Source organism: Scardinius erythrophthalmus (assembly GCF_964197995.2).
Source record: "Scardinius erythrophthalmus genome assembly, chromosome: 8".
Lineage (NCBI taxonomy): Eukaryota > Metazoa > Chordata > Actinopteri > Cypriniformes > Leuciscidae > Scardinius > Scardinius erythrophthalmus.
The window spans coordinates 1,072,687-1,085,186 of record NC_138228.1 but is presented as its reverse complement, the minus strand read 5'-3'; the positions used below and the strand labels follow the sequence as shown (position 1 = coordinate 1,085,186).

The following is a 12,500-nucleotide window of genomic DNA, read 5'->3' as shown; positions in this document are numbered from 1 at the left end:
CGCAGGGTTATCCTGAGGGCCGTACCTGAGTCCAGGGCCCTGATCTGATCAGCGCAGGGTTATCCTGAGGGCCGTACCTGAGTCCAGGGCCCTGATCTGATCAGCGCAGGGTTATCCTGAGGGCCGTACCTGAGTCCAGGGCCCGGTGACCCACTCGGTGTGGCTCTCACAGGGGCCGCTGTTGCAGGACTGAGTCTCGACCGGCCGATCGGACCCGCAGTCCTCCAGAGGCAGAGCGCTGGTGTGATCGCTGAGACACACAACACTACGAGTCCGCAGACCCACGCCACAGTCCGCAGAGCACTGCCGAACACACACACACACACACACACACACACACACACACACACACACACGAGAGTCAGTGCAGCCAAACACACCTTAATCGCAATGAAACCGAACGTGATTTGGCAAAGGCTGCGATTATTTTATGCGCAGTTTGTCAGTGATCGGTAGTAAATACTCCTCCATCTGAACACCAGCATCTCACACACACACACCACATATCCCTCTGAACACCAGAGGGCGTCTACACACACACACACACACAGACACACACACACACACACACACACACACACACACACACACACACCACATATCCCTCTGAACACCAGAGGGCATCTCACACACACACACACACACACACACACACACACACACACACATACATATATATCCCTCTGAACACCAGAGGGCATCTCACACACACACACACACACACACACACACACACATACATATATATCCCTCTGAACACCAGAGGGCGTCTCACACACAGACAGACCCCAAATATGCCCCGCCGCAGAAGTACGATAACACACGTCATTCCAGGAAACCCCTCTGGTCATCACACTCTCTGTCTCTGAATCAACAGAAGACTGAAGCGCTTTGATTAAACACGAGTAATAAACACACGACTGCCTTATTCTGTGTCAGAAGCTCATCATCTCACAGGAGGAGGAGCTCAGCTGTCCTTATGAAGTGAGTTTGGAGGAAAAGCGTGTTATTAATGTCGTCTTTTGTTGGACAAGAGGTTCATAAACGCTTCTCATGTCTGGAAAGATGTTTGACGCGTGTTGCTTTTTCAAATGCACGTTATAAGCGACTGGAACTCACAGTGCTTTCAGAGTGAGCAGCGTTTACTGAGCCGTACGGCACTGACAAGCTGCGCATTACTAATGATCACAGCCTTTGCGATTTCAAAATCGAGATAAGTCACACCGGTTTAAGAGCGATTACATGGAAACTGCGATTAATCGTGCAGCGCTATCAGAAACCAGTCTAGCGTGACTCACCCGAGCGCTCCACTCGCTGAAGAACCAGCTCTTCGAACACGGACCCGCGTCACAGTTTTCCACGTCACTGGGACGCAGTTTCATGTTGCACTCGTCGTCTGCCACGATATCACCAACATTACTGACACAGTGCACCTCACGTGACCTCTGACCCACGCCGCAGGGCACAGAACACTGACAACACACACACACACACACACACACACACTAATGCACAGATACTTCTAACCAAGCGGCAACCTTCCGGTCTCTCTCTTGAGTCCAACACTGAGTGACTTAAACTGCAGTTCATCCACTGGCCACTAGAGGCCGGCTGCAGAAGAGGGTCATTACCCATAAACCCCTGTGTTAAAATGCCCAACTTTACAGCAGAGAAACACATGTTCACAGTCTGGTGCAAAAACTGGTTTTGGTCTATACAGCTAATGTTGCCCTTCATGACGACTGTGAGGGGGTGAATTTTTATATAACTCATCCGTTTCTATTATATTAAGCCCTAAAGTTCTGCATAATTAAGGGCGTGGCCACTTGAGTGACAGGTGGATTTCAGCTGATGTCACTGCTAGCCGTTTGTCAGTTAGCGTCACGTCACCTAGGCTAATCCGCCTCGCTGCACATGTTCGTTTATCCGGGAGTGACGCTGCCAAGATGGCGACGGCCGGCTCCGCCCACTTTGGGCTTCAGAAACGCTCCTCAGAAACCTGACGTCTTGGACACTACGTCCATATTTTTATACAGTCTATGCTTCTACCTCATGTTTGAACTGCCACAGTAAAGCATGTGTGTATGTTTTTAGTTTTACTTGTACCCAACTAATGAGACTTTCCTTTCCGCCTTTGCCGCCTTTTTTCGCCTTTGTCTTGCTTAGTTGGGGACATTTAATTTAATATTCAACAATATTATTGATCTCCTGCATTGACACCATTATATGAGAACTGAACTGAGCTGGACGATGACATCACGGCTTTCTCCAGAGCGGATATATAGATTAATGAACTAAATTAATAACTTTTTTGCAACAAAAATGAGCCATCATCACTGAACGCTATTTTCTTCTAGAAACAAACTTTGTCGCATTATTTTCCTGTTATCTCTGTAAAGCGTCTTTGAAACACTCTGTATTGTTAAAAGCGCTGTAGAAATAAAGCTGACTTGACTTGACTAGTGTTTTATTGCAGTTATCAAACCCAAACGAGTCCAAAGCTCCGCCCACTGCCCCCGCTGATAGGCTGTCGCTCAGAGTCCTCACGTGTGTGGCCAATCAGCGGGGAGGAGGGGCTGTGACTGACAGCTGTCACTCACGGGACTCCAGTCCGAGCGGATCTGCCACTCGCTGCAGATCTTCAGCTGGCAGGTGCTGCTGGTCTCGGGCCGCTCCGCGCGGCATCGGCTGGTGTGTGTGTTTAGCGTGCGGTTGGCGTACACCTGACGACACAAGACCTGGCGATGCTGAAGACCCAGACCACACGTCTTACTGCACTCCGACCACTCGCCAATGTCCCAGCTGAACACACACACACACACACACACACCAGTCAGAAGAGGTTCTACGAGAGCTTGTGTCATTACGTGACTGTAGTGACGTCTGAAGACAAATCTCTAAATGGAACAAACCTGACAATATTTTAACTCTTTTAAAAAAAATCAACAATATTTAACTCTTTTAAAAAAAATCAACAATATTTAAAACCCTAAATCAAACAAAAACGACAATATTTAAATCTCTAAATGGGACAACAATGACAATATTTAAATCTCTAAGTGGAACAAAAACGGCAATATTTAAATAAAAAAAAATCTACAATATTTAAAACTCTAAATCAAACAATATTTAAATCTCAAAATAGAACAAAAATGGCAATATTAAAAAAAAAAAACGACTATTTAAATCTCTTAATGGAACAAAAACGACAATATTTAAATCTCTAAATCAAACAATATTTAAATCTTAAAATGGAACAAAAACGGCAAAAAAAAAATAAAATAAATGACAATATTTAAATCTCTAAGTGGAACAAAAACGGCAATATTTAAATAAAAAAAAATCTACAATATTTAAAACTCTAAATCAAACAATATTTAAATCTCAAAATGGAACAAAAATGGCAATATATATATAAAAAAAACGACTATTTAAATCTCTTAATGGAACAAAAACGACAATATTTAAATCTCTAAATCAAACAATATTTAAATCTTAAAATGGAACAAAAACGGCAAAAAAAAATAAAATAAATGACAATATTTAAATCTCTAAGTGGAACAAAAACGGCAATATTTAAATAAAAAAAAATCTACAATATTTAAAACTCTAAATCAAACAATATTTAAATCTCAAAATGGAACAAAAATGGCAATATATATATAAAAAAAAACGACTATTTAAATCTCTTAATGGAACAAAAACGACAATATTTAAATCTCTAAATCAAACAATATTTAAATCTCAAAATGGAACAAAAACGGCAAAAAAAATAAAATAAATGACAATATTTAAATCTCTTGAACAAAAACGACAATATTTAAATCTCTTAATGGAACAAAAACGACAATATTTAAATCTCAAAATGGAACAAAAACGGCAATATTTAAATAAAAAAAACTACAATATTTAAAACTCTAAATCAAACAAAAACGAGAATATTTAAATCTCTTAATGGAACAAAAACGGCAATATTTAAATAAAAAAAGACAATATTTAAAACTCTAAATCAAACAAAAACGACAATATTTAAATAAAAAAAGACAATATTTAAATCTCTTAATGGAACAAAAACGACAATATTAAAATCTCTTAATGGAACAAAAACGACAATATTTAAATCTCTTAATGGAACAAAAACAACAATATTTAAATCTCAAAATGGAACAAAAACGGCAATATTTAAATAAAAAAAACTACAATATTTAAATCTCAAAATGGAACAAAAACGAGAATATTTAAATCTCTTAATGGAACAAAAACGGCAATATTTAAATAAAAAAAGACAATATTTAAAACTCTAAATCAAACAAAAACGACAATATTTAAATAAAAAAAGACAATATTTAAATCTCTAAATGGAACAAAAACGGCAATATTTAAATAAAAAAAGACAATATTTAAAACTCTAAATCAAACAAAAACGACAATATTTAAATCTCTTAATGGAACTAAATCTCTTAATTGTCTTGATCTCTCAGTAGTTTTTGAGTCACTGCTGCACTGATATTGTTCTAGACAACACTATAAATACTGTATCTAGATCTAAACCCAGAGGAGCACTCGTATCACGGTTATAGATCCTCATATCGGCCAGCTCTGAAACTGCTCCAGCCCTATAGACATCAGCGTGCCTAGACTAGACTCAATGCTGCATTTACACCACTGGATGTCAGTATAAGCCAAAGACGACTGTCACACAACATCATTTACTGCAAGGTTCTTCAAATCCGGCCCAGATAATCAGTTCTTTTGGACCTCTAGAACACTACATGGAGCTAAACTATCCTTGAAGAAACACACAAGACTCACAAAGCAGGACAGGGCTGGACGTTGCACGGCTCCTCCTGAACGCTGGGTTTGGTGTTGCTGTCACACAGACCGATCGGCACGTGTGTGTGAGTGACCCGATGAACACACACGAACACTGTGTACCTGCTCCCTGCAAACCAGGAACACATTCAGGTGTTGCACAAATCCAGCGTCAAATGCATTACAAAACGATCCTGGATGTTCTTCTTTAGGCCTTGTCCACACGAACACGTTTTCATCTGGAAACGCATCTTCTTCTCTCTGTTCTGGCCTTCGGTCCACAGCGAGACGCCGTTTTTATTAATGCACATTGCTTTTTGAAATCGCTCTCCAAAGTGGATAAACTTGAAAACGGTGTTTTAGCGGTGTAGTGTGGACGGTCAGAACGGCGGTGTTTATAAACGATGATGTAAGTTTAGTCATGTGACGCAGTTATGTGCTGTTCTCTTTCACACTGTTACTAAAATATTTTGGATGGAGTGATGTAATTTTACCACAGGACTTCTGTAATATTAATGGCCAATCCGTACTGGATAAGAGATCTCAGTAAACTAGCGGAAGTGGGAGAGTAACTCGATTTGCACACCGCCGTCACTCCTGTCGTCATGTGTGTGTTACGCTGCTTCCTGATATCATGTGCGGAAACACATATAACCTATATTTATATATATATAAAACAGTTATGTCCGGTCAAACGATGTATTGATTAACTTCAGATTGGGTTGTGTTGATAAAAGGCACTTATCTAACGCTAAAAGAAATGACGAGTGCTGTCGTTCTTCTCTCTGATCTGATGGTGTGTGTAAAACACTTGAGTTTTGCCACAGACTCGTCCCAGCGACTAGAACGCAACCGAATGCTTTATCAAGCGTCTCCATACTTGAAAAACCGTGGAAAGCTACTTTTAAACACGAAATTATGGAATATTTTTACATTTTTACAATATTTTCCTATTCGCACAGGATTAGCATTACCTGAGGACATTTTTCCCGGACCTTTTTACAGAAGGTAAAAGTCGCCGTAATCTTTCCTGACATTGTCCCTGATGATCACTGAGATGCACATTCGGACGGGACTAAAATCTTGGAGAAGCTCTGGTGATTATTACTTTACCCCTCCTCTCCATGTTACACTAGTCCCGTCCGAACAGGGCTTTAGATTGATTGAGTGAATCACTCAACAGTGTGTTTCTGACCTCTGCCACAGGAGGCGCTGCAGTCTGTGGAGCCGCTGAGCTTCCAGTTATACTCTCGCACTCGGGTTGGAGGCGGAGCTTCGGGAAGCTGATTATCCGGGATGGACTTGACCCCTGACCCCTCGTGGCCCTCCAGGGTCTGGGACCGGCCGTTCGCATCAGGACCCGTCTGACCGTTCACATCATTTACTGTGGAGCAACACAAGATCCAGAGAACAGAATGCTGTCACTTTCACATGGCCAATGCATATAGGGAATAAAAGGCAATAGAGATTTTCACCACGTCACCACTTTTTAATAAGAAACAATGTCAAGTCTATAAAACTCGTCAAAGCTCCGCGAATCACAACAAGCATATAGATGAGAACAGCACACACACCCGAACTCGACTGCACATCACATTTTTGACATTATTGAAATGGCTTTATCGGAATACAATGGACCGGTCTACGGGACATACATTAAGCCTTTAAATAAAAGGGTTATTGGGCTGTTAGTGTCATATACAATAACAGAGCGTGCAGCGACAGGAAACAGAAATGAACACCAAAAACCTGCCGGTAGAGCGGGAGTAGAGCGGCTGCGGACGAATTCTTATTATTTTTTTGAGCGGCTGCGGACGAATTTAAATAAAACAAATTAAGCGACTGCAGACGAATTATTTTTTTTGAGCAGCTGCGGATGTTTTTTTTTTTTTTTTTGAGCAGCTGCGGACAAATTAAAATAAAAAAATTTAAGCGGCTGCGGACAAATTAAAATAAAAAAATTTAAGCGGCTGCGGACAAATTAAAATAAAAAAATTTAAGCGGCTGCGGACAAATTAAAATAAAAAAATTTAAGCGGCTGCGGACAAATTAAAATAAAAAACATTTAAGCGGCTGCGGACAAATTAAAATAAAAAACATTTAAGCGGCTGCGGACAAAAAAAAATAAAAAATTTAAGCGGCTGCGAAAAATAAATAAATAAATTAAGCGGCAAATTAAAATAAAAAACATTTAAGCGGCTGCGGACAAAAAAAAAAATATTTAAGCGGCTGCGGACAAATTTAAATAAAAAATATTTAAGCGGCTGCGGACGAATTATTTTTTTGAGCGGCTGCGGACGGTTTTTCTCTTTTTTTTGAGTGGCTGCGGACGAATTCAAAAAAAAAAATTTAAGCGGCTGTGGACGAATTATTTTTTGAGCGGCTGCGGACGGTTTTTCTCTTTTTTTTGAGTGGCTGCGGACGAATTCAAAAAAAAAAATTTAAGCGGCTGTGGACGAATTATTTTTTGAGCGGCTGCGGACAATTTTTCTTTTTTTTTTTTAGCGGCTGCGGTCTAATTTACATTTTTTTTTTCAAGCAGCTGCAGACGAATTATTTTTTGAGCGGCTGCGGATGATTTTTCATTTTTTATTTCTTTGAGCGGCTGCGGACAAATTATTTCCTACGCACACACAATATGACGTCACACTCTGTGCGTATGTTTTAAAAAACATGTTTTAACATATAAATGACATTTATCCGGACAAACAGAACCTCGACTCACCGTCCAGCCGGTTTCGCTGGGCTTCGACTGCGTTCTCTGACGGCATGAGGAACTCGTAATGGACGCCGGGATTGGGTTGCTGGTAGATCATCTGAGCAGAGACACACATCAGGGATGAGGAGAAACTACGTGACACTTTATTTAGATGGTCCCTTTTGAACATTCTGTTGACTATAAGACACTTTACAACTACATGTCTACTCACTCTCATTAGAGTATTAGGAGACTGTCTGCTTAATATCTGCCAACTCTTTATTGTGATCGTCCTCCAAAAGACATTCTACTGACTATAACTAACTTTGCAAGTACATGTCAACTTATTCTAACCCTAACCCTACCAGTCTACTAACACTCTACTAATACTCTACTAATACCCTAATGAGAAATAGTAGACATGTATGTGAAATGTTACTTATAGTCAACAGAATGTGTTAAAGGGACCATCAGAATAAAGTGAGACCGAAACGACTGGCAGCTTCAGTGTTCCTGCAGATTTCTGGCTCAGTAAAGGCTTGCGGTTGATCTGGATCAGTGTGAGCCGTGTAATCGTCCTGAAGTCGGTCAGACACACACTCCAGCAAGCGTTCAGTTTCTCGTCATGTTTCAAACCTTCAGGGTCTCAATGAGGCGAGTGAAGACTGCTTATTCCTCATTTACTGTAAAATAATCGACTAAAATCTGCTAAATAAATACATTTACATGTAAAACTGCAACAACAACAGTAATATTATTAATAATACATTATTGTATTAATATAAGTATAATAATACTATTATTATTATAAATAACGGAAATAATAAATAATAGTATTAATATATTTATAATAACATTAATATAATTATTACAACAAATTATAATATTAATGCATTTATTTTATATTTATATTCATAAAATTAATACAACAGCAATAATAATGATAATAATAATAAAATAATGTAATTAATAAAATAATTAATATAATTAATTAAATTAATACATGTTATTGATATATAAATATTATTAATAAATGTAATAATACAATTTGATAAAATAAAAAACAATATATTAGTAATAATATTAACACAACAATAATAATAAATACCAACAACAACAATAATGAAATAGCAAATATAATTGATAAATTAATACATGTAATTTCTACATTAATACATGTAATAATTAATATAGAAATATAATTAACAAAATTAATAATTAATACAATTTAATTAAATAATAACAATATATTTGTAATAATAACATCACAACAATACTAAAAAAATAAATGATTGAATTAATAAAATAAAAATATATAATCATTAAAATTAATACATTTAATAAATAATTAATAAATGTAATTTATTAAAATAATTAAATAAAAATGTATTATAATATTACCATAATAATAGTAAACATTACGTTAATAATTCAGTATTATATTGCAATAACATAACATTGGGTTCCAGAAATCCCGCTCTGAGGGCTTGAAGTGTCACTCACATAAACATCCAGGATCTCATTGGTCGGGCCCTCGGCCAGGAGCGACTCTCCGGTTCTGCTGCTGATCTCATTGGGCCGTCGGTACATGAACATCGTTCCCACTCCCTCGTACATTCCTGGACGGTCGATGGCCCAGTTTCCATTAATAATGGATCGGCCAGACCGACTGAGCAGAGCTGCGGACACACACACACACACACACACACACAGGAGCTGGTCAGAGTTATTGCTGCTGACTAACGGTGCTTCTAACACACGCTGACATGCAAATAAAACTCGAACCCCTCGCTGACGGACACATGTGAGTTAACACGCGTTCAGTGACCCGAGGCCATCGCCCGGCTCATCTTTGCATTGGCGTGCGCGGTTTATTGAATCCTGAGGCTCATAAATCAGGAGAGGGAGAAACGGACACTGTGAGAAAACTGAGTTTGTCAAGTCAAGTCTCCTTCATTTATACAGTACTTTAACAATATAGATGTTCCAAAGCAGCTTTACAGTGATAACAGGAGATTACAGTAACAGATTACAGTGTTTAGGCTTTACAGCAGATCTAGAATAAAGTTATTGTCCAGATAAAGTTAGTTTAGATTGATTCACTTCCGTTGTAAAGATCATTAGTTATTATGATCTCAACTCATTCTGTCGCTCACTTCCAGTCTCGTTCTCAGCGTCAGTCTATCACACTGTCTGGGACTTTAACGAACCGAGAGACTGAAATACACGTTATACAGTTTCCCAGAGTCTGAGCTGGGATGTAATTGAACAGATCTGATGTTTTTTACAAGCCGCTGGTTTAAAGTCTCCTAAAGCAGCGGCTCCAGCTTGTAGTTATCACTATAGCTATAGTTACAGTTACAGTTATCATTCTTGGTATGGTAATATAGTCACTATAGTTATTGCTATAGTTATCATAGTGGCTTTTATTATACTTATTATATTTATCGTGATAGTTATCGCTATTTATCTTCCTTATAGTTTTCGCCTTTGCTATGTTTCTTTGAAACGGGTCTCAGAATTGCAAAGGGCACTGAGTCTACTGTAACTAAACTATAGTTATCATCCTAGTAATCACTATACTTACTGTTATAGTTATCAGTACAGGTATCACTATAGTTATTGCTATAGTTATTGTTATAGTTATTATAGTTATCATTATTGTTTGCGTTATAGTTTCAGTTATAGTTATCATTATAGTTTCAGCAATAGTTAATGTTATAGTTTTAGTTACGTTATAGTTATCAGTATAGTTGTTATAGTTATCGTTATAGTAATCGCTATAGTTTTTGTTTTGCGTTTTTTCGTTATAGTTTTAGTTGTACTTTTTGTTAGTTTTAGTTATAGTTATGTATCAGTATATTTTTTAATTAAAGTTATAATTATCACTATTGTTATTGTTATAGTTATCATAGTTATTGTAATTGCTATAGTTTTCGTTGTTATCATTATAGTTTTTTATAGTTGTAGTTATTGTCATAGTTTTAATTATAGCTATCGGTATATTTTTTGGTTAAAGTTATCACAGTTATCGCTATAGTTATTGTTAGTTATTATAGTTATCGTAATTGCAATAGTTTTTATTATAGTTTTAGATAGAGTTATAGTTATAGTAATCGCTATAGTTTTATTTATAGTTATTATAGTTTTCGTTACAGTTTTAGTTATCATTATAGTTTTCGTTATAGTTATCATTATAGTTTTAGTTACCGTTATAGTTTTAGTTACCGTTAAAGTTTTTGTTATAGTTATTATAGTTTTCGTTACAGTTTTAGTTATCATTATAGTTTTCGTTATAGTTATCATTATAGTTTTAGTAACGTTATAGTTTTCGTTATAGTTATCATTATAGTTTTAGTTACCGTTATAGTTTTCGTTACCGTTATAGTTTTCGTTATAGTTATTATAGTTTTAGTTACCATTATAGTTTTCGTTATAGTTATTATAGTTTTCGTTATAGTTATTTTAGTTTTCGTTATAGTTATCATTATAGTTTTCGTTATAGTTATCATTATAGTTTTCGTTATAGTTATCATTATAGTTTTCGTTACCATTATAGTTTTCGTTATTGTTATTATAGTTTTTGTTATAGCTATTATAGTTTTCGTTATAGTTATTATAGTTTTTGTTATAGTTATTATAGTTTTCGTTATAGTTATTTTAGTTTTCGTTATAGTTATTATGGTTTTCGTTACCGTTATAGTTTTCGTTATAATTATTATAGTTTTCGTTATTGTTATTATAGTTTTTGTTATAGCTATTATAGTTTTCGTTATAGTTATTATAGTTTTTGTTATAGTTATTATAGTTTTTGTTATAGTTACTGTATTCTAGTTTTCGTTATAGTTATAGCTATCATTATAGTTCTTGCAGTGAATGGACCTTCACTCACCCAGATAGTTCCTGCTCTTCACCATCTCCGTGACGTTTATTTTGGTGGCTCCCGGGGGAATCTCCACGATCTTGTGATAGCCCACTTTGGCCAGGCTGTGTTGAAACAGGCCCGAGACGAGCTTACATGCGCTGTTATCCCCTCCACACACGCCACATTTATCAGGAACCTTCCCAGAACCCAACAGGTCATCGCAGCCGGCGCTCTGCCACAGAGAAACACAAGAGAAATCAGTGACCTCTAATAAGGGGCTCTCTACTAAGAGTAGTTCTAGGAACGAGCCACCAGGACGGTTCCCTGAGAACTAATGGTTCCTCTAGGAATGTTTTCCTGGTTGCGTTCGCAGCGCCAGTAGGAACGCTGAAGTGACGTAAGCCACGCTTGTTGTTGGGACTTTTATTTTGACGTCGCTGAGAACGCCAGAGCCTGAACACACAGCGTTCACATTCCCCTTGTTCATTAGTTTACGATCTAATACGTCATTAGATAGAACTGTTATACATATAAAGTAGACGGTAATGAAGAGTTATTAGCGTATGGCGTGTGGTTGATGTCCAATCATGATTCTCTTGATCTCCTCAAAGTTGTGTTGGGTTTTCTCCTCAGTGTAAAGGTTGAGAGCTCCATCTATCACTGTTTTACATGTTCGTAGAGTTAGTTTCTGGGGTAAATATATAGACTATAATCTGTGTGTTTACACAGCTTTTTTAATAATGGCGTGTGCTGGTGTTTCGCGTGCGTTCGGCCAATCAGCGAACACTAACGTCACTGTAGTTCCTATAGCGCTGGTTTAGACCGACTCTGAAGGAGGAGTAAAGTAGTTCCTCCAAAAGGAGTTCCTAGAGCTAAAATCGTTCCTAGTTCCTGCGGTGCGAACAAACACGCCGACATCCGCCAATAGTTCTAGGAACTATGAAATGGTTCCTCTGGTGCTTAAACTCACACATGTGACCTCTGCTACACTGGGGTCAGTAGTGTGTGTGTAAGACCGGCAGTGATGAAGATGTGATCACGTGATCAGTGTGTTTGGCTAATGGTTTAGACAGCTTGATCTCTTCCGAACACTGTGCGTCTGTTTTCATACGTCTGTTTGACGTG

General features: G+C 37.6%; 1 protein-coding gene across 2 annotated transcripts in view; it reads right to left on the bottom strand.

Annotated features, from left to right (window-relative positions):
• The window catches only part of thsd4 (thrombospondin type 1 domain containing 4), a 53,721-nt gene that overhangs the window by 4,967 nt on the left and 36,254 nt on the right, over positions 1 to 12,500 (bottom strand). Inside the window, exons 8-15 of one of the 2 annotated variants that reach the window (XM_081373317.1) lie at positions 11,403 to 11,607; positions 9,014 to 9,189; positions 7,538 to 7,628; positions 6,008 to 6,196; positions 4,813 to 4,942; positions 2,601 to 2,802; positions 1,299 to 1,472; positions 130 to 303 (exon numbers count right to left, since the gene is read on the bottom strand). In XM_081373317.1, the coding sequence (XP_081229443.1) occupies positions 130 to 303; positions 1,299 to 1,472; positions 2,601 to 2,802; positions 4,813 to 4,942; positions 6,008 to 6,196; positions 7,538 to 7,628; positions 9,014 to 9,189; positions 11,403 to 11,607 (1,341 nt within the window). The remainder of the gene's footprint in view (positions 1 to 129; positions 304 to 1,298; positions 1,473 to 2,600; positions 2,803 to 4,812; positions 4,943 to 6,007; positions 6,197 to 7,537; positions 7,629 to 9,013; positions 9,190 to 11,402; positions 11,608 to 12,500) is intronic. The other variant, XM_081373318.1, reaches the window with a different exon arrangement.